Here is a 22,383-nt window from a genome sequence, read left to right as displayed (position 1 = left end):
TAGATCTGCTGTCAGCCATGCACATTCCACACCTCCCATGGATCCAGCTCGGGGGTTACCTCTTTGTGCTGCGGATTTCTAGCCCGAGCCTGACTCGGGATTACCGTTAAGGAAGTTAAAGAGGATAGTAGTAGGGGAACAAAATAAATGAATACATTGCAAAGTGAGAATTAAAAAAATAGGAAATAGATTACTGTAAAGAAAAAAAAAATAGGAGATAGATCAAGAAATGATTGATACTCGCTTTCATGTTGTTTGAGCCTACAGGTCATCATCTTTACTGCTGGCAGACAAGAAAAAAAATGGACAGCACCAACTTCCATAGGTAAGTAATCCCCCTGCTGGGGGCAGCACTATCTATTTGAATCTATTTTCAATTACAAGTAGCTACCATCACCACTTGGCAGCTAGAAACAGCCATTATTTCCCACAATGCAATGAGGTTCACAGTCAGGAAACTGTAAGGGCCATGGCATCACACTGTGGGAGGGGTTTCCCCTAATATCAGCCACAAAGACCCCACTTATGATCTATTCAAGAAAAGGTAAAGATTTCTCATGGAAAAATGGGGAATCATCTACTGATTGGGATAAAGTTCAATCCCGGTTTAAAGTTCCTCATTGAATGTTAACGCTGATGTTTTACAATAAGATGACTTGCTGCTGTAGAGCAATCACAGGATTTCATGACATGGCTGTGATGGAGCAGAGTGCTCGGAACACGCAGACAGGCAGCCAGTATAACAAGTTAGAACTCTTTACTGAAGAAAAATATGCAGAGATATATCATACATACCACCAGGTAATGCTGCTGACGTACAACAGAAAGGATCACAGAGAATACAGGAAATAACAATCCCATAGTAATCATCATCACCTTTTACAGACAGTGACATCTTGTGGTTGTTTTACTATACAGTAGTTTAAGGTAATAATGTTGTTAAATCTCTAACAGGCCGGAGCTAGCAAAGTTAAAGCGGACCCGAGATGAAAAACTAACTATAACAAGTAACTTGCCAAAATATCTTATCTAAAGTTTAAATAGTTTACACAGCAAATAAAGCTGCAAACAGATTCAACAGTTTATGATTATTTACTCCTGTGATACAATGAGAGCAGCCATGTTCTGTTTGTCACATTACACAGAGGCAAGCTGATTGCATCTCCAGCCCTCAGCCTGTGACAAATTCACGCCCCTCTCCTCCTCCCTCCTCCCCTCTGCCTCTGAAATCTCTGGCTAGTAACCTCCTCCTCCTCCTGCCCAGACTGAGCTCCCATAAGCCCTTGCTACAGTGCCAAGGCACTCTGAAAAAGCTGTGGGCGAGGCTTGTTTAGTTTATAGGGAATTAGAGTATTAAAACAAAACAAAAAAGTATTTGGCTTGAGGAATGCCCTATAAACTTTATGAAAGGAACACAATTATGCAATGAGTAAAAGTTTACCTCGGATACACTTTAAACCACCAATTCCAAGTTTCTAAAATTCTTCTGTTTGTATCAGCGTCAGGAAAGTCATGGGGGCGGGTATGAAAAGCTCAGCTAAATTCTCACAATCAGAAGGCTAGTGTTTCTGCAGTAGCTGCTGTTTGAAAACAATAATACAGCCTACAGGTTCTCTTTAACCGATAACATTTGCTATGAGCTGTCAACTCTTTTTTTTCATTACAAACTTGGTTGGCACCGGCAGTTATTGGCCCAGCGTATTGGAGTGGCGTTATTAGACTGACTTTCTTTGCAGCAGATGGCACGATGTTCTGTACTTGTGATAGAGATTAATTTTAGAATGACTTGTTTACAATCCTTGCTGTGCCTTATGCTAAAAATCTGTTCCTCTGAGTCACCCAGACTTTCTGCATGCGGTCCCTGCGCAAAGACAATGCAAAGGTTCCCCAGCCGCTTGTCCCTCAATGGTCACATGCGAGTTAGTGTAACAGTTCCTACATGCACAATTCAAATAGTGTGTACAATCGGAGGCATTTCAGCCAAACTACAAGCCAGACAAGAATAACAGCAGTGGGGGTCATAACTGGCTCAACAAATCTTGGCTGGATTTATTTCTAAATGGTCTGCTATTTGGTGGAAAAAACTTTGCAACCTGAGTCATATCAGAAAATGCAAAGACTGCTTAGAGTTTGTGCTATTGAGCTTACCCATACAATCTTTTTTTGGTATTTAAAATCTGTTGACCCTCAAACTACATGGAGGTGTTTAAGTTGGTCAATGATTGGCCAATCAAAATTGGATGTTTGTATGCACCTTAAAGTACCCCTGAAATGAGAGTGATATAGAGGCTGACATATTTATTTCCTTTTTTTACCAGGGCATCAGGTACTGAATTGCATCGTAGTGTCTCATTGCGAGGAAATGAGTTAAAATTGTTAATTGGTTGTGGTTGTTTTTAAGTTAAATGGTTGTATTTAGTCATTGCAACAGGTTTAGATTCTGAAAAAAAACAATTATCCTTCTTTTCGGTGACACAAAGTACACATTAAAATAAGAAATTCAGATGATACTATGCGACTCTCAAACAATAACCACAATGTTGATGGTGTTAACGAAATGAAACTTTAAAAGATGCCCTGAATACCAAGAACCCATTTTCTATAGTTAACTGCAGTTTTGTGTGCTCTGTTTCACCCAATCTTGATCACATCAGATGTACACATTCCAGAGTCGTTAAAGTGGTATAAACCCAGCATTTCTACTTTGCTCTAGAAGATTATTTATGGGATAAAATATACTAACACAATTTTTTTTGCAGAACAGCATTCTAACAGTTAAATACAGAACTTACTTTTCAATAGAAAGCTCTGTGCAGTGAGATCCAATCCAAATGGGTGATTACATTATCTATTGTTTACTTACAGAGAACCTGTACTGAGTAAAATTATTTAAAATAAACACATGAGGTAACTTCAGTTGAACATTACATAGTTACCTTGCCATCAGTTCCTCTCAGAAGCTCGCCATTTTCTTCTGACAATGATCCATTCCAGTTCTGACAACATTTTGTCAGAACTGAAATAGATCAGTTGCTGTCAGTTGCAGCTGAGAGGAGAGCTGATGTGTCCATGTTTCCCTATGGCTCAAGTGGGCGATGTTACAGTTTAACAGTGTGCTGAGCAGGAAGCTGTTATGGGGTAATAGCTATTTTCAAAATGGAGGACAGAGAATTCCCTTGATCACAGCGGACAAATGGGACGTAGGAGAGGAGAAAGGAATTGAGGAGTAGACTACATGGGAGGTACGTATGACCTGTGTATGTTGATTTTCACTTTTAATTTTCAGTTCAGGTTTTCTTTAACTGTAGCAAGAGAGGAATGTAAACATTCCCTGGCAGTGCAGAAAGTCTTTTTAAAGAGACACTGAAGCGAAAAAAAATGATATTATGATAATGATTTGTATGTGTAGTACAGCTAAGAAATAAAACATTAGGAGCAGAGACATAAGTCTAATATTGTTTCCAGTACAGGAAGAGTTAAGAAACTCCAGTTGTTATCTTTGCAAAAGAGCCATTGAGCTCCAGGACTTTTAAAGTCACAGAGAGCTTTGTCTTCTGAAGCTTAATATCTCAAGTATCTGGCACTGTATTGTTTTTTTTTTCTCTGCAGAGGACAGTTCAAAAGCCCACTAGCCTGCTCTGTAAAATCATTTAGAATGCTGAGTAGTGTGTAAACTGCAAATATTAGAGAATGATGCAATGTTATTAAAAAATACTACATGACTGAAAATAAAAATATGAGAATATTTTATTTGCTACTAATGTTCTAGTAATTATCCGTACTACACAACCAATTCATTATATATTTCTTTTCCCACTTCAGTGTCTCTTTAATTTGTGCAGATCAGACACCGCTCAGAAAAAGTCACTGGGTACATTACATTATATAAACACTGTAGCTATGAATAAAATGCAATGGCAGCTTTCAGAGCAAAAAAAAAACCTGTACTTTCGGAACTGGTAAATTTCTAAATGCATAATAATACTTGTGCACACAAGTAAATATGATAACTGTATGGGTTATACAAATTAGTAAAACACATTTTTATTGAATATTATGTCAGATTTTAATACCTCCACATCAGCCTGCATCCGAGCAACTTTCATCTCCCATTCAATCGCCAATAACTTTATCACTACTTATCACGCTGAAGTGATCTTGTTTTTTCCGCCACCATTTAGGCTTTCATGGGGTGGTATATTTTGCTAAAAATTATTTTATTCTAAATCCATTTTAACAGGAAGATTAACAAAGAAATGTAAAAAATTCATTATCTCTCAGTTTTTGGCCATTATATTTTGTAATTAATACATGCTACCGTGATTAAAACTCATGTATTTTATTTGCCCATTTGTCCCGGTTATTACACCGTTTAAATTATGTCCCTATCACAATGTATGGTGCCAATATTTTATTTGGAAATAAAGGTGCATTTTTTCCGGTTTGCTTCCATCACTTATTACATTATACTTTACATTATATAATTTTTTTTTTTACAAACATTTTTTTTGTGTAGCTATCGAGTGTGGGAGGTAAGGGACTAATTTTAACAGTAAAAAAATTTAATTATCTGGAAATTTTTATTTCCAGATGTAATTTTACTATTTGGCCACAAGATGCCCTCGGATCTTACTGCACATGTGGTATTACTATGCATGCGGAAGTAAAGCGTGGATGGGGCAGAAGGGGATTTATGAAAGACGGAGCCGTCTCGCTGATGGTGTCAGTCTTTCATATGGGGACTTAGATCAATGAATTGGAACTGTGTTCCGGGCTAACGGAAGGCGACGGGAGCGCGGGCGATCGCGCGCATGGCTCAGCAGCAGCAGGGCAAGCTATCTGGATGGATATATCCATCCAGATAGACTTGAGGGCTTAATGTTAATTCTCAAGGGGGTTTGTTCTGGGTCTGTGAGAGATCACCAGCTAGTAGCCAGGAATACAATGAAATGCCAGCAAAAACTATCGATGTGCGTTTAAACTTTGCCAGCCGCCACTATGCAGAGGAAATATGAAGGAAAAAAAGGAATCTGATTCAGAGTGAGTTGATAGCTATAAACAGTAAGCACCAGGTGACTTGTCTGGTGTCTCATTAAGCTAATGAAATGGGGCCCTAGGCAAGATAACTGTTTTGCCCACTGTTCATGATCACCTGGCTTTTTTTGGTAAGATTTAGTGGGGGCTAACATTCACCAGGCCCCTAGACTCTCTCCAGGCCCTAGGCATCTGCCTAGGTTTGCGTTGTGGATGATCTGACTGTGCCGATGCTGGCGTCAGCGATTGTGATTTATGATGTGAACAAGGCACTGGTGCATGCGCAGTACGGTGCCGACTAGCTTAGGGAGCATTCAGGGACACAAGTGCTTCCGGAGCTTTCCGAGGGCTCCTGGAGGCGGCAAATATGAATTGGGGACAGCATTAAAACACTGACACCAAGAGAGGACTGAGAAGGCTCTATGAGATCCGGAGCCTTCTCTTTCCAAAGGTAAATATCTGACTTTTTTAACCACTTAACTACGGTCTCTGCCCCCTTAAGGACCAGAGACCGCTGGTACAATACCGATGGAATCGCCGCATATACCCGCTGCATGCCAGGATCCTCCTGACATCCACTCTGCTGTCTCTATGACGACAGAGTCATGTGAGCCGGTCAGGAGCCGCTTTCATTGGCTCCTGACCCTGTCTATAAATGTACGCCTATGGGAGCCACTTACATTAATAGACACGGCCAGGAGCCAATGAAATCAGCTCCTGACCGGCTCACATGACTCTGTCGTCATAGAGACAGACAGAGACAAGCAGAGCCAGTGAGCTGTGGCGAGAGACGTCGGGTTTTAGCAGCGAGATCAGCGAGGAGCGACGAAAACAGCGGATGCGCGCAGCAGGGCCTGATTGAAATCTACACCCTGCCAGCCAGGTGACCACCAAAACAGGGCGTAGAGTTAACTCACCGTGGTCCTAAAGTAGTTATAAAAAAGTTGCTTAACATTTGCTTTAAAGGGAATCAGAAGTGAAAATAAACTTATGATTGTAATGGATTGCGGAGATGCCACCGCGCGGTCTGGCGTCGGGGCGGCTGTCTCCGCATTCAGAACGGTGGTTTCCGCACAGCAGCATGCGTCTGGTTTGTCTGAGCCTTCTAGTGCACACAGATGGAGAGCTACGCGCGCGCTGGGAGGCAGGACCTTTATACCAGTAGGAGAGGGATCAGCTGATCAGGTCGATCAGCTGATCCCAGCGCAGTTATTGATTGGCTGCGTGGCGCTGGGCGGCGCTGAGGAGCGCTGCACTATATATAGATCTCGCTGGTCAGTCTCAGGTTGTCTGCCGTTGCGAATACTAACGTGTGACCACTCAGACCTCAGTCAGATCCCACAGTGTGTTAGAACCAGGTGGACCTGGGAATTCACACTTAGCCAGATTACGCTTGTGTTATACTTTAGACCAGTTCCTGGGTGTCGAGACCACGGACCTCACACCCCAGACTAGGACTCTGCTCTATTTCTGTTATAACCATTTGCTCTGCCGACCTCTCTATTGCTTTCTGATTCGGTACCTCTGCATATCTGCCTACCTGTTGCCAGACCCTGCCTGTACCCGGTTACCGAATCAGCCTTCTGTCTCTGTACCTTATCTGCTCGTGTGTTGCCGACCTGGCCTGCCCAACCTTCCAGGCTGTCACTCACCCCTTGAGTGCTCAGTCTATCTGTACTAGCAGTGACACAATTCCACCAAGTGTCAGTTGCAACTAGGACTCCTGCTCCTCAGAGAGTCCGGCCTGTTAGCAGCCAGTGGCCTCTTCCCCTGGAGTCCCCTGGCTGCAGTACAGTCTATTATCTGATCTCCAGATATCCCTGGTTGCCAGGTTCTCACTATTCCCTCTCTCAAGGAGATAGTCCCTGCACTTCCCAGGGCCACCTGCCCCTCAGGTGGTTCTTGGCCGAGCTGCCTGTATCTCCCGCCTCACGGGAGATAGCCTACAGTTACACCAAACACTTAACACTTTATTAGGTGTCCAGAGGTTAGTCATACTTGTATTATTGGTGATTCTGCAGATCATCCATAATCAAGTATACATCTGCATTGTTGATGATTCTACAGATCATCAATAATCAGATTCTCTCTGTGTGCTGACACCGATCGTTACAATGATATAATGATTTGTATGTGTATCACAGCTGAGGAATAGAACATTAGATGCAAATAAAAGAGTCTTATATTGTTTTCCAGTACAGGAAGGGTTAAAAATCTCGTCTCTGAGCTCTCCGGCTACAGTCCTGTTTTCTGAAGCACTTACACATCAAAGAAACTGTTAGAGGCAGCTTTAGATAAGGTTTTACTGCAGGGGAGTTCAAAAGGTCATTAGCTCTGCTCTGTTTCATAGTTTAAAATATAGAGTGTAGTTTGTAAATTGCAAATATGACAGAATGATGCAATATTATATAAAAAAAAGAAGCTATATAACTGAAAATAAAAATATGAGGACCTTTTCTTTGCTACTAATATTCTATTAATTATCTGCACTACACATACAATTCATTATATCATAAGGGTTTTTTTTCGCTTTAGTGTCACTTTAAAAGTACATTTGACGATGAGTCTAAGCTTTATAATAGTATTCTTTTTTTTTTTTTCTTAAAATTTTATATTGGATGCGTCCTCTTTAATCAGAGACGGAGCACGTTTCGGACTCTTTTTAGAAAATGATGCCTGAAGGACGTGATTTAGCTGGTCAGCCAAGGTTGGGCGACCATGGAGATCTTTTCAGCATAGCCGCGTGTGCCAAGTATCCTATGGTCTCTTTATGACGCCACGCTTCATTACACAAAGCAGAATGTATCGTTCAGCGTTCATCAAAGACCCGCAGCCACTCCCCGAGCAGCAGAGAGAACCGTCCAGTCCATTAAGCATACTGTAAAGAATAGCGCAGCAACGGGGGACAGCCGGCACAATTTTTGCAGGCGATAAGTGCTCTTCACTTCACCGCTGTATGTAATTAGGGACAAAGAGGAAACTTTTGCCAGAAACAGCAGCCGAATGTTTTTTTCCCCTGAAACTTGTTTGTTTGTTGAGCGGCCTACAGAGCAGGAGGAGAACAAAAAGTGACGGGTGCAAAATCTTGCCTTAATTGTCACTGGAAAAGTTAAAGTACACTTTTAAAATAAATTAGTTTTCTTAAAGTGAACCTCCAGACTAAAAATCGACTCAGCAGCACTGAAAAGGCCTGGTGTTTCTTTAACAGTTTCACAGCATCAGAACTTTGTTTCTCTTATACAAGCCTCATTTTTAGCTGCACAGAAGAAAACTGCCCGGGCAGTTTTCCCCTTATGCTGAGCAAAGCATGATGGGATTTCTGATGTTGTTCTTGTTCTGCTGTTTTGGTGCAATTTTTTTTTATTTTTACATTTTGAATTTGACATTTGAAGCCTAGAGTGTGCAGCTGGGAGGGGTTATCAGGACACATGACAGTTGGAACTGTGTCTCCTGCTCCCTGTCACCTCCTTTCAACCAAAAAGATGGCTGCCCCCCTGACAAAGATGGCAGCCCCCATGAATCACAAACATTTGCCTGTTCTTTTAAAACAGGGTGTGTAAAAGATTATATTGCCTATCTCTTCTAATTAACATAACTAATGTAACTTAATAACAGTATGTTTGTTTAGGCTGAAGTTCCCCTTTAAAGAGAGCCCAAGGTGGGCTCATGAGATTAGAAACAAAAAACTAGGCTACCTGATCTGTGTGGGGTAAGCGGATCAGGTAGCTTTCAAAACCACCGCTCCTGTGGGTCGCAATGGCCTCTGGGTCACGACGCTGCACTGAGAGACTGTGCGTCTCATAGCAGCAGGCGGAGGAGCAGCAGGAGGCGTGGCCAGGGAGCGAGAGCTGCCCAATGGCAGCTCAGGAAACCCTGCAGGAACGCCCCAGGCAGGCATTTTGAACAGAGAACCTCTCCCACATGTTTCGGGGGGCCATAGCACAGCAGTGGGGGGGGGCAAAGAGTGGTGGTGGGGGGCCGAGAGGTATGTCATTAGGCAGAGAACATGCCTCAGTTTCCCATCTGCCCCCAAAAAACATTGGGTTCTCTTTAAAGGGATCCTGTAGTGAGGAAAAAAATTACTGGAAGTAAACATAGCCCCACATAGGCAACCAACTGTGCTCATAATCAATAGCTCAATAAACACCCTAGAAACTAAAAATTTCAAAAAACACCTCCATAGGATAGTATGTTTATTCCATTAAAAAAAGCTGACAACTAAACTGAAAAGAATATGGATGTTGCCATATTTATTTCCTTTTAGACAAGAATGAAACTAATCCAGTCAGGTCTGACAATAATGTAAGAAATACTGATATGCTGCATGCTTGTTCAAGGTCTGTGGCTAAAAGTTTTAGAGGCAGAGGATCAGCAGGACAGCCAGGCAACTGGTATTGCTTAAAAGGATGTAAATACAGTGTTTTGCAAAACTATTCGGCCCAATTGAAGTTTTCCACATTTTGTCACATTACTACCACAAACATGAATCAATTTTATTGGAATTCCAAGTGAAAGACCAACACAAAGTGGTGTACACGTGAGAAGTGGAAGGAAAATCATACATGATTCCAAACATTTTTTACAAGTCAATAACTGCAAAGTGGGGCGTGCATAATTATTCAGCCCCCTTTGGTTTGAGTGCAGTCAGTTGCCCATAGACATTGCCTAATGAGTGCTAATGACTAAATAGAGTGCACCTGTGTGTAATCTAATGTCAGTACAAATACGGCTGCTCTGTGACAACCTCAGAGGTTGTCTAAGAGAATATTGGGAGCAACAACACCGTGAAGTCCAAAGAACACCCCAGACAGGTCAGGGATAAAGTTATTGAGAAATTTAAAGCAGACTTAGGCTACAAAAAGATTTCCAAAGCCTTGAACATCCCACGGAGCACTGTTTAAGCGATCATTCAGAAATGGAAGGAGTATGGCACAACTGTAAACCTACCAAGACAAGGCCGTCCACCTAAACTCACAGGCCGAACAAGGAGAGCGCTGATCAGAAATGCAGTCAAGAGGCCCATGGTGACTCTGGACGAGCTGCAGAGATCTACAGCTCAGGTGGGGGAATCTGTCCATAGGACAACTATTAGTCATGCACTGTACAAAGATGACCTTTATGGAAGGGTGGCAAGAAGAAAGCCATTGTGAACAGAAAAGCATAATAACTTCCGTTTGCAGTTTGCCACATAACATGTGGGGGACACAGCAAACATGTGGAAGAAGGTGCTCTGGTCAGATGAGACCAAAATGGAACTTTTTGGCCAAAATGCAAAACGCTATGTGTGGCGGAAAACGAACACTGCACATCACTCTGAACACACCATCCCCACTGTCAAATATGGTGGTGGCAGCATCATGCTCGGGGGTGCTTCTCTTCAGCAGTGACAGGGAAGCTGGTAAAAGTTGATGGGAAGATGGATGGATCCAAATACCGGGCAATCTTGGAAGAAAACCTCTTGGAGTCTGCAAAAGACTTGAGACTGGGGCGGAGGTTCACCTTCCAGCAGGACAATGACCCTAAACATAAAGCCAGGGCAACAATGGAATGGTTTAAAAAAACACATATCCATGTGTTAGAATGGCCCAGTCAAAGTCCAGATCTAAATCCAATCGAAAATCTGTGGCAAGATCTGAAAACTGCTGTTCACAAATGCTGTCCATCTAATCTGACTGAGCTGGAGCTGTTTTGCAAAGAAGAATGGGCAAGGATTTCAGTCTCTAGATGTGCAAAGCTGTTAGAGACATATCTTAAAAGACTGGCAGCTGTAATTGCAGCAAAAGATGGCTCTACAAAGTATTGACTCAGGGGGCTGAATAATTACGCACACCCCACTTTGCAGTTATTTCTTTTTTTTTAAAGTTTGGAATTATGTATGATTTTTGCTCCATTTCTCACGTGTACACCACTTTGTGTTGGTCTTTCACGTGGAATTCCAAAAAAAATTGATTCATGTTTGTGGCAGTAATGTGACAAAATGTGGAAAACTTCAAGGGGGCCGAATACTTTTGCAACCCACTGCATAGCAGCCTCCATTACCCTCTTACTTCAGATGTCCTTTAACCTCCTTGGCGGTAACCCCGTGTGTGACACGGGGTAAGCCGCCGGAGGGTGCCGCTCAGGCCCTGCTGGGCCAATTTACATAATTTTGCTTTGTTACACGCAGCTAGCACTTTGCTAGCTGCGTGTGCATAACGATCGCAGCCGCTACCCGCCGCACCGTCCCCTCAGACCCCTTTCACTGCCTGGCCAATTAGTGCCAGGCAGCGCTGAGGGGTGGATTGGAACACCCGCTGACGTCACGACGTCGGTGACGTCATCGCGATCCTCGCCATGGCGACGGGGAAGCCCATACAGGGAATCCCGTTCAGAACGGGATTCCCTGCAGGGTAAAAGCGGCGGTGGCGATTGGAGGGGTGGGAGGGATAGCGAAGGGAGGGGGGGAAGCATGTAGCTAGCACTAGGCTAGCTACATGCTTTAAAAAAAAAATTAAAAAGTGCTGCTCTGCCCCCCTGGCGGATTTATTGTACCGCCAGGGGGGGTAAAGGATACCAGAACTGAAAAAAATAGGAGAAAACAAGGGTAGCGGGCATGTATGGGGAGCTGTCCTGACACTGAGATTGTCTCAGTGTAGAACTGAAGCCGCCCCCTACAGTCTGCCACCCTGAATCAAGGGATTCAGTTGGCTTCATGGTAGGGCTGGCCCATGTACTACATGGACACGCTTATGTCATGTGTCACTTCAGGTACTCTTTAGATTGTGAATAATTTGCACAGAAAAGTCCAACATTCAGTTTATAGAATGAGAAGTTGCAGTTACTCACCTTTCCTTACGCAGATTAATTCATTCACTCCACATGTCCTTTCTCCACCTGCGAGAAACAGAAATGTGAGGGATTGAGGATCAATGTGTTTACGTGTATATTTCTCTCACTTATTCCTGTCAGGCTGACTATTGATTTCCATTCATCAGAAACACTCGCTACGTTCAGTTCAGCACTTCCATATTCCGGTCATCCATCAATAGCCTTTGTAACCCGCATTGCTATTAGCCTGGATCACACAACACAGCAGTGCCAAAGAAGCACAAAGGAGGACTCCCCAGAGGGGTTCCCATTACTCGCAGAAATTCTCACCAATCTAGGTCACTTAAAATGGAACCCCGGCCAGAAACATTGTAAAGGAAACTTGCACACAGAGGTATATGGAAACTGCCATCTGAAGTTAAAGAGGAACTAACATAATGAACAAAAGTGCTTAATTTTTACAATAATTATGTATAAATGATCTAGTCAGTGTTTGCCCATTGTCAAATCTTTCCTATCCCTGATTTACATTCTGACATTTATCACATGGTGACATTTTTTACTGCTGGCAGGTGATGTAAGTGGAAGTACCTGCTGCTTGCTTTTTTGGCAGTTGGAAACAGCTGTTATTTCCCACAAGGCAACAAGGCTCCCGCAGTGTGATGTCAGCACCATGGTCCTGACATCACACTGTGGGAGGGGTTTCACCACAATATCAGCCATACAGAGCCCACTGATGATCCGTTTGAAAAAAAAGGAATAGATTTCTCGCGGGAAAAGAGGTATCAGCTACTGATTGGGATGAAGTTCAAGCCTTGATTATGGTTTCTCTTTAACTACTTGCCGACTGCTCCACGCCAAGTGGAGTGAGCACTGCGGCTGCCCCAGGACCGCTCCACACCGATTGGCGTGAACGGCCATCTATGGGGCTAGCAGGAGATCGCACGCATCTCCTGCTTGGGGGGCGGAGGTCTGCCCCGCCTTCAGTCTCCATTGCTGCTCGGGAAACTTAGACGGTGAAACCGCAGTCTAATAGGGTAGTACAACGCTGTGATCTGCAGCAGCGTTGTACTGGGGACAGCCGTGTGACACGGCTGTCCCCCTGGGTGACACAGAAGCGATCGGCGGTGATAGGCTGAAGTCTATCACAGCCGATAGCAGTGATTGGCTGACTGGGGGACGGAGGGAGGGAAAACATTTAAAGAAATAGGTTTTTTTATTTCAAAAATAATAATAAAAATATTTACATAAAAAAATAAATAAACATAGGGGGAGCGATCAGACCCCACCAACAGAGAGCTCTGTTGGCGGGGGGGGGGGGGGAAGGGGGGGGGATCACTTGTATGCTGTGTTGTGAGGCCCTGCAGCTTGGCCTTAAAGAGGAACTCCAGTGAAAATAATGTAATAAAAAAAGTGCTTCATTTTTACAATAACTACTGTATAAATGATTTAGTCAGTGTTTGCCCATTGTATCTTTTAAATCTTTTAAATCCCTGATTCACATTCTGACATTTTATTACATGGTGACATTTTTACTGTTGGCAGGTGATGTAGCTGCTGTATGCTTTTTTGGCAGTTGGAAACATCTGTAAACAGCTATTTCCCACAATGCAACAAGGTTCACAGACAGGAAACTGCCAGAAGTACCACGGTCCTCAGCGTTTCTTGTGGGAGGGGTTTCACCACAATATCAGCCATACAGCGCCCCCTGATGGTCTGTTTGTGAAAAGGAATAGATTTCTCATGTAAAAGGAGGTATCAGCTACTGATTGGGATAAAGTTCAATTCTTGGTCGGAGTTTCTCTTTAAATCTGCAGTGGCCCAATTAAGTAAAAATATCCTGGTCATTAGGGGGGTTAAACACTGCAGTCCTCAAGTGGTTAAAGAAGAAGTATATTAGACCGAAGCAATGCTGCCTATAGAGGAACTGTAATGAAAACAACATAATCAACCCTTTAGCAGCCAACTGATTTAGAGGCTTGCAAGTGCTCTAGGCCAATTTATTTCTTCTTAATTACATTTCCCTGCTTCTAATTAATACTGCTGTAATGCATATTAACCTCCTTAGCGGTAACCCCGTGTGTGACACGGGGTAAGCCGCCGGAGGGTGCCGCTCAGGCCCTGCTGGGCCGATTTGCTTAATTTTTTTTTTGCTGGACGCAGCTAGCACTTTGCTAGCTGCGCCAGCACCCCGATCGCCGCCGCCGCGCGCCCGATCGCCGCTATCCGGTGCGGCGCGCGCCCCCCCCCCCCCCAGACCCCGAGCGCTGCCTGGCCAATCAGTGCCAGGCAGCGCCGAGGGGTGGATCGGGTCTCCCAATGACGTCCCGACGTCGCTGACGTCATCCCGCCCCGTCGCCATGGCGACGGGGGAAGCCCTCCAGGAAATCCCGTTCTTTGAACGGGATTTCCTGATCGCCTATCGCCGGAGGCGATCGGCGGGGCTGGGGGGATGCCGCTGAGCAGCGGCTATCATGTAGCGAGCCCTGGGCTCGCTACATGATAAAAAAAATAAATAAATAAAAAAAAACTGTTGCGCTTCCCCCTGGCGGTATTTTTCATACCGCCAAGGGGGTTAATGGCCACTTGTCAACAGAGGATTTCTGCTGTCAGTTTCTATATTTTCTTCTAATACAAGGAGATGAAAGCATTCCAAGGATTTACAGCACAGCGGGTTCTGCCGACGGAGGTGAAAAGCAGCGCACTTATCTCAAACGAGATGACTCCATTGAAGCTGTTAATAGGTTAATAAAATGATGTGAGATGCTGGACTGTGCTCTCCACTAATCTAAATCCACCCTGCGGAAGAAAAAATGCTCCACATAGCGTAATACTGTTATTGTTGATACACACCACCCTGTGCTCGTGACAAGTGCACCACTCGTGCTACAAACAGCTTGCTTCACACTTCTCCAATATATGCGCTCACCAAATGTTGGCCACCTCGAACAGCAGGTGGATCTAGTATTTTTCTCAGTAACCGCACTGGCCCTTTAAAACCTTCAAAACCATTTTAAAGACCACCTCCAGCCAAAAAAAAGGTCTGAATGGCAATACTTATATGTAGTCTAGGCACTGTGTACAGTTAGATGAACATATAAAGTTTACATCTGGTGCATCATATTGGATGGAACAGACTCACATTTATATCTGTAAGTAGCACTTCCTGATTCCTCCTGAAGCTGAAAGCATTGTGCCAACCTCTTCAGCCTGGTCAACGCCCCTGCCCCTCCCTCCCCTGCTCTCTGCCCTCAGCATGTGTCCTTCCCTCCAGCCTGGTCCCTCTCCTCCCCTGCTCCTCCTTCCCCTGCTGTCTGCCTGCCTCCCCTGCTCCTCCCTTCCCTGCTGTCTGCCTGCCTCCCCTGCTCCTCCCTTCCCTGCTGTCTGCCTGCCTGGATCAAATTACTTCTCTTTTCACAAACTGTGGTACAGAGAAGAGACAGGAAAACTGCTGCAGCCTATCTGATCATGTCCGTTTGCTATAATAATTCTTATTTCAGATGTCGGTCTGCCTAGATTAGATCACATGGACATGAGGGGTGGAGTTACGACATCAATCCCCCAGCATCCTTTGCACCAACGGTTTGGACAGAAAAAAAATGCCAGGCCCCAATTTCACACTGGGGGCGGGGATTTAAAGCCCATATGTGAAATACAGACCCTACGGGTAAGAAAATCATACTTTATCATGCGTGATTTTACATATCTTGGCAAATTATTAGGTTTAAAGCAAACTGTAATTTATAATTTAGGTACTCTTTAATGTTGTTCCAGACATCGCCATAAAAACAGATAAAACCAAAACATAGCATAGCCTCACCTAAACAGGCAGTCAGGAAGGAGGGGCGAGTCCTCAGATCTCTTCAGGGCCACAAAACTGATAAGGCATTATCATTATTGACCGGGAGCAGTGTTCAATACATTTATAACCGATTGCATTGAACAGCACGACTTAACTGCCACTGAAAGAGACCTCCAGGTATCTGTGATTTACAGCTCACCCCACTAGTACTCTGTAATAGAAGCAAGACACAGAAACCCTCAGCTACAGTAATTATGCTGGTGAAAGGAATAGCCAAGTATGAGTATATCGATCTGTCCTGAATCTATAGTGTGTGATGACCTCATAAACTTTATGGGTCGTTAGTCACTGCGGATGTCAAGGAAAATCCATAAACAGGCTCTCACCTAACAATACATCATCATTTCTCTTTCAGAGCTGCACGTTACATTTATATTGGAATAAAATAGAATATTTACTGTGCATAAAGGGCACATATAAACGTACGGATACAAATCTGCCGGATTTCAGAAGGGATTCATACTTTTACGCAATCCATCGCTGTGACTGTTCCACGAGATACACAGGTCAATACGCAGCGCTGTGTACAGACCGACCAAACGTCAACAAGGCAGATCTACTGTGTCTGTAAATGCATGAAAATGAAACTAGGGTCCCTGGCGGTGGTGGCAGTACTGAGGAGGATGCCCTACAGAGGCTGACATCTTCTTCTTAGGTAAGTATCTCACTTTTTAATTTTAATCTGCCTCGGTTTCTCTTTAAGGTTGCCAAATGCTGGTGCTAGGTCCATGTACGATCTGGCTACTGGGGACCCCAGTTGTGGAAGTTACCATTTGTCCTGGTTTGAACTTCTAGCAAGGGTACCTGTAGCTAAGTATATACAGTATACAATCACCTAAAGGATTATTAGGAACACTTGTTCAATTTCTCATTCATGCAATTATCTAATCAACCAATCACATGGCAGTTGCTTCAATGCATTTAGGGGTGTGGTCCTGGTCAAGACAATTTCCTGAACTCCAAACTGAATGTCAGAATGGGAAAGAAAGGTGATTTAAGCAATTTTGAGCGTGGCATTGTTGTTGGTGCCAGACGGGCCGGTCTGAGTATTTCACAATCTACTCAGTTACTGGGATTTTCACGCACAACCATTTCTACAGTTTACAAAGAATGGTATGAAAAGGGAAAAACATCCAGTATGCGGCAGTCCTGTGGGCGAAAATGCCTTGTTGATGCTAGAGGTCAGAGGAGAATGGACCGACTGATTCAAGCTGATAGAAGAGCAACATTGACTGAAATAACCACTCGTTACAACCGAGGTATGCAGCAAAGCATTTGTGAAGCCACAACACGCACAACCTTGAGACGGATGGGCTACAACAGCAGAAGACCCCACCGGGTACCACTCATCTCCACTACAAATAGGAAAAAGAGGCTACAATGTGCACGAGCTCACCAAAATTGGACAGTTGAAGACTGGAAAAATGTTGCCTGGTCTGATAAGTCTTGATAGAGTCAGAATTTGGCGTAAACAGAATGAGAACATGGATCCATCATGCCTTGTTACCACTGTGCAGGCTGGTGGTGGTGTATATTGATATGTTGATTTGTGTATGGAGCAATGAATGCAGATTCCTAACCTTTCTTTAACTTGTATTTCTATCTTCTGTAACACCTAACATAAATGACCTTACTAGTGTCTGTGCTTCCTGTGGTACCACCACCACCTCTGGGTTTCCCTCTTACCTGTGACTTTATGTACTGCAAAACTTAGACACTAACCTTAGTAGAGGGAAAATCCAGAGACATTCCCATCCCCCTCCACCTCACAGTTCCAACACTAGTTCCCCAAACCTCCTCAACAAGGGGTTGGCGACAGGAACCTGCCACACAGTGCAGGTTAATTGTTGGGATAGAGGCGCCCAAAGTATGAAGAAGTAGTGTTCTTATGACATCTAATATTACAGGTCATCTCTTACCACTCCAAAAGATAGACAACCAGTTCAACTGGCATTACTTTTGACATGGATGATCAGGGTTCGAATTCTGGCTAGAGTCAGTACCTATTCGGTAAGAAGTACTTGGGCAAGACTCCCTAACACTGCAGGGAGGCCTCTTGAGCACGTCCCAGTGGCTGCAGCTCTTGAGCGCTTAAAATCCGACAGGAGAAAAGCACTACACAAATGTTCGGATTATTATTATAATTATTAAAAATATTTATTCAGAACACAAAGTCTAAATCAGCAAGCGTCAGTGGTGCCGTCGTAAATGATCGCGGCAAAACTTGTGAAAGTCAATGAGGATCGGAATGATCTAATCCAACATGGCGGCCGTTCAAAGACGAAAGATCGCCCTGGGTGGCTTGCATCATAAACCATCGTTTAATTTTTATTAAAGGATGCTGGGCGATACCGCAAAAAAAATGGTGTCGTGGGTATGGGCCTCAACACTAACCTCTGCCTCGCTAATTCCCATACCTAATGATTGAATATACACTTTTCATCCAGGTTTTAGGCATTTGCATCCTATCAAGCTTCAGTACCGACACGCGAACCGCCGCTGGCGCCACCCAACTCACATCGCCCTGCCCTGGCAATGAGAATCTCACGTAGAGAGAAGCCTTTCATTAAACACAGCCAAACTCTAATTATAAAATCTCGGATTTTTAATATCATTCCAACGCGCGCAGGAAATCCAAGCGATCTGACCTTTCTGAAGCGATTATCACTTACAGGTGCTAATACATTCCTCCCAGCGGGGACAAGAGAGCGGCCCAGCGCTGACTCCCTCACGCATAATCCCTGAATGGATGTGACAGTGGCTTCTTGTTCCTGTCACACTGACATTTCTTTCATCTCAGCCCAGATCAGCCTCTCCCAGGCATGTACAAGTCCCTGCACTATGACTACAAAGAATAAACTTTCACACACACACCAGAGTCATTGTCTGCGGCCTACAGCCAGAGCACCGCTAATGAGGTGTTTGTTTAGTCTCCTGTCCCCTATTAGATGTGTATGAAGTGGGTGTCTCTGGAGAGGGGAGGGGGGACGGCTGTGTGAGAGACAAACAACGCTGAGCCATCTGTGAGGAAAGCACACAGGCCTGTGCAATGACACTGCAATGCCCAGAAGAGCGCTCAGCCACAGTCTACCTGACACATCACCTGGAAGTCTCACAAGAGCCTCTAAGATTTCAACCAGCAATCTTTTCAACAACGTCCCCATGGCTACTGACGGCGGGAAACATCATCCTCTGCTAGGATGTAATAATCTGCGATATACGCTAATGAAAAAAAAACATTAAAGTGAACCTTCGGACTAAAACTCTACTCAGCAGAACTGAAAAGGCTTGGTGTTTCTTTAACAGTTTCACAGCATCAGAACTTTGTTTTTCTTACCAAAGCATCATTTTTAGCTAAGCTCCACCCATCAAAGAAAACTGCCCGGGCTTTTTTTCCCTGATGCTGTGCAAAGCATGATGGGATTTCCTATGTTGTTCTTCACGTTGCCTAGCAACTGGGAGGGGTGATCAGCACACAGGACAGTTGGAACTGTGTCTCATGCTCCCTGTCACCTCCTTTCAACCAAAAAGATGGCTGCCCCCATGAAATCACAAACATTTGCCTGTTCTTTTAAAACAGGGTGGGTAAGAGATTACCTTACCTATTTTAATTAACATAACTAATGTAACTTAATGACAGTATGTTTGTTTAGGATGAAGTTCCTCTTTAAAGAGAATCTGAACTGAAAATAAACTTATGAGATATTGAATTGTATGTGTAGTACAGCTAAGAGAACATTAGTTGCAAAGAAAAGAGTTGCCTCTGTAGAAGCGCAGTCTCGCATGAAACGGCCATCAGGCAGCTGTGCCCTGCACCCACCACCCACTGACTGCCCACCTGGACCAGTAGGTGCACCTACCTGAATATCTATTGCACTGGATAGCACCTTTTTGATACTGCTGTATGCATTTTATATGGAATAAATAGTATTGCTTGCAGTGCCGACTTCTGCTCGTCTCATATTGTCCCGGTACAGGAAGAGTTAAAAAAAACGCCTTTATTATCTATGCAAAAGAGCTTCTCTGAGCTCTTCAACCCAACTTGGGTCGGAGACAGTTCTATTTTCTGAAGCACTTATAAATCAAAGAAACAGTGAGTGGTAGCTTCAGATAAGGTTTTACAGCAGGGGAGTACAAAGGGTCATTAGCTCTGCTCTGTTTCATAGTTTAAAATGCAGAGTGTAGTTTGTAATTGCAAACATGACAGATGATGCAAGGTTATCAAAAAAAAAGTTATATAACTGAAAATAAAAATATGAGGACCTTTTCTTTGCTACTAATGTTCTATTTATTATCTGTACTACACATACAATTCATTATATCATAAGTATTTTTTCTGCTTTGGTGTCACTTTACAGAGGAACTATAATGATGGTAGATTGCAGTAAATTATTCAGGATACCCACTTTTAGGTTAGATATCCTGTTTTCAGCATCAGAAACACTTCCTATACCTATACTGTACATTGCTGTATACTGGTAAGTAACCCCACATCACTGAGGCTTATGCTGGGCTGTTTATTATGCAAACTTCTCCCTCCCTGCCCATGCTTACAGCTGTGGATTTTTATAAGTACCGTATATTCCGGCGTATAAGACGACCCCCAACTTTTCCAGTTAAAATTTACATTTTGGGATATACTCGCCGTATAAGACTACTGTACCCCTCTTGGCTGTTGGGACATTTGTATACTGTACTGCATGTACTGGTGCTATACTGTATGAACAGGTACAGATACTAGTGCTGTACTGCATGTGGTACCCAGTATACAACAACCAGCCAATCACGGCAAGCGATGTACCTTACCAGCGATTGGCTGGTTGTTGTATACAAAGCTTTCCCAGTGAGGTGGCCCCTCACCTTGTCATCGGGACTGCATTAAGTCACTTCTTTCCAGGAATCCTGTTGAGTGGATTTTCCTCTACCATACTTGTACAGCACCGCCCTTGCTGCTTTCATACGGTCACCGCATACGGTGGCAATGTGACCGCAGACGTTTTTGAGCTCCTCCACCGTATGCGGCAACCGCAGATTCTCCAGTCCGGCTCGGAAGTTTTAGCACCCGCCCTATAAGACGACCCCCGACTTTTGAGAAGATTTTTCTGGGTTAAAAAGTAATCTTATACACCAGAATATACTGTCTGATTTTTTTTTTACAACAGAAATACTGAAGTCAGACAGGGGCATTGAATTGTGAGGTGGGAAGATTACCAATTCAGTCTTGTCCATATTGCGTTTTAGAAAACGGGAGGACAGGAAGGAGGCAATTGCGTTGAGGCATTCAGGGACACGAGCTGTTAAGGTATCCAGGTTAGGGGCTGAAATGTAGATCTAGGTATAATCAGCATAACCTTAAAGAGAACTCGAGGTGTGTTTAAAGAATGTTATCTGCATACAGAGGCTGGATCTGCCTATACAGCCCAGCCTCTGTTGCTATCCCAAACCCCACTAAGGTCCCCCTGCACTCTGCAATCCCTCATAAATCAAAGCCATGCTGTGAGGCTGTGTTTACATCTGTAGTGTCAGTCTCAGCTGCTCCCCCGCCTCCTGCATAGCTCCGGTCCCTGCCCCCGTCCCTTCCCTCCAATCAGCAGGGAGGGAAGGGATGCAGGCGGGGACTGGAGTTCTGCAGGAGGCGAGGAGAGCAGCAGACTGACACTATAGAGATAAACACAGCCAGCTCTGACAAGCTGTTTGTCAGCAGCACGGCTGTGGTTTATGAGGGATTGCAGAGTGCAGGGGGACCTTAGTGGGGTTTGGGATAGCAACAGAGGCTGGGCTGTATAGGCAGATCCAGCCTCTGTATGCAGATAATATTCTTCAAACCCACCTCGGGTTCTCTTTAAGGCCCCGTTCACATTGCACGCGTTCCCGTCCGCGTTTCGGGAACGCGTACGGGAGGCCGACACACACGACATCAGACAGTGCATAGAGTGCACTGTCTGATGTTCACACTGCATGCGTTCCGGACCTGTGTGGTCCGGGAACGCATGCTGCACGCGTTTCCTAGCAAAACGCGCGGCTGTCCCATTCACTTTCAGTGAATGGGATCAGCCACGCAACGCACAGAGACGCACATGACGTGCGTTCCTGTGCGTTGTGTTCTGCACCTGCGTTCTGTGATGTGAACGGGGCCTAAATGTAGTAAGTAAACGTTTGCACTTACACTTTTCTGGTAATGCTTCTGACTGTCTTAAATCTTGATGATAAATTATTACTAGCCTCCCTTAGTCATATACGCTATGCTATAGTCTTTACACTAAACTGCTACCAACTATATGTAACTTTTTTTTTCGTACATTATATTGTTCTGCTGAATGCTTGTACATTCACTGCATTGTGTTTCTGGGTTGTTGTTGGTTGTTTCTGGGTTGTTGTTGGTTTAAAAGAAAAACAAAGTAGACCTGAACTCTTGCACAGGAAAGAAGGAAAACAGAGAAATGCACCCTGTATGTATTTAGAGAGTTTAGTCTGTCCAATTCCCCCTCATCAGTGACTAATCACAACTGTATTTTGATCTCTCAGCTGTGTCAGCCCCGGCAGAACAGCTAATTAGTAAACACAAGATGTTAACCCTACGTCTGCTTCCATGAAAAGAAGCAGTCTGCGTCATGAAAGCCTTATGAAGCACAGCAGGTACAGTGTTTAATACCTGTCTGTCACCTCGGAAAGCCTTTAAG

The 22,383-nt window shown here is 44.1% G+C and overlaps 1 protein-coding gene across 1 annotated transcript in view; it reads right to left on the bottom strand.

Annotated features, from left to right (window-relative positions):
• Window positions 1–22,383, bottom strand: part of SYT14 (synaptotagmin 14) — a 298,006-nt gene that overhangs the window by 239,168 nt on the left and 36,455 nt on the right. The window contains exon 2 of the mRNA XM_068232991.1: window positions 11,860–11,907. Within this exon, the coding sequence (XP_068089092.1) occupies window positions 11,860–11,907 (48 nt within the window). The remainder of the gene's footprint in view (window positions 1–11,859; window positions 11,908–22,383) is intronic.

The sequence above is a fragment of the Hyperolius riggenbachi genome, chromosome 4 (genome assembly GCF_040937935.1).
Source record: "Hyperolius riggenbachi isolate aHypRig1 chromosome 4, aHypRig1.pri, whole genome shotgun sequence".
NCBI lineage: Eukaryota > Metazoa > Chordata > Amphibia > Anura > Hyperoliidae > Hyperolius > Hyperolius riggenbachi.
The sequence above is the reverse complement of the archived record's forward strand: the minus strand, read 5'-3'. Positions and strand labels throughout refer to the sequence as shown.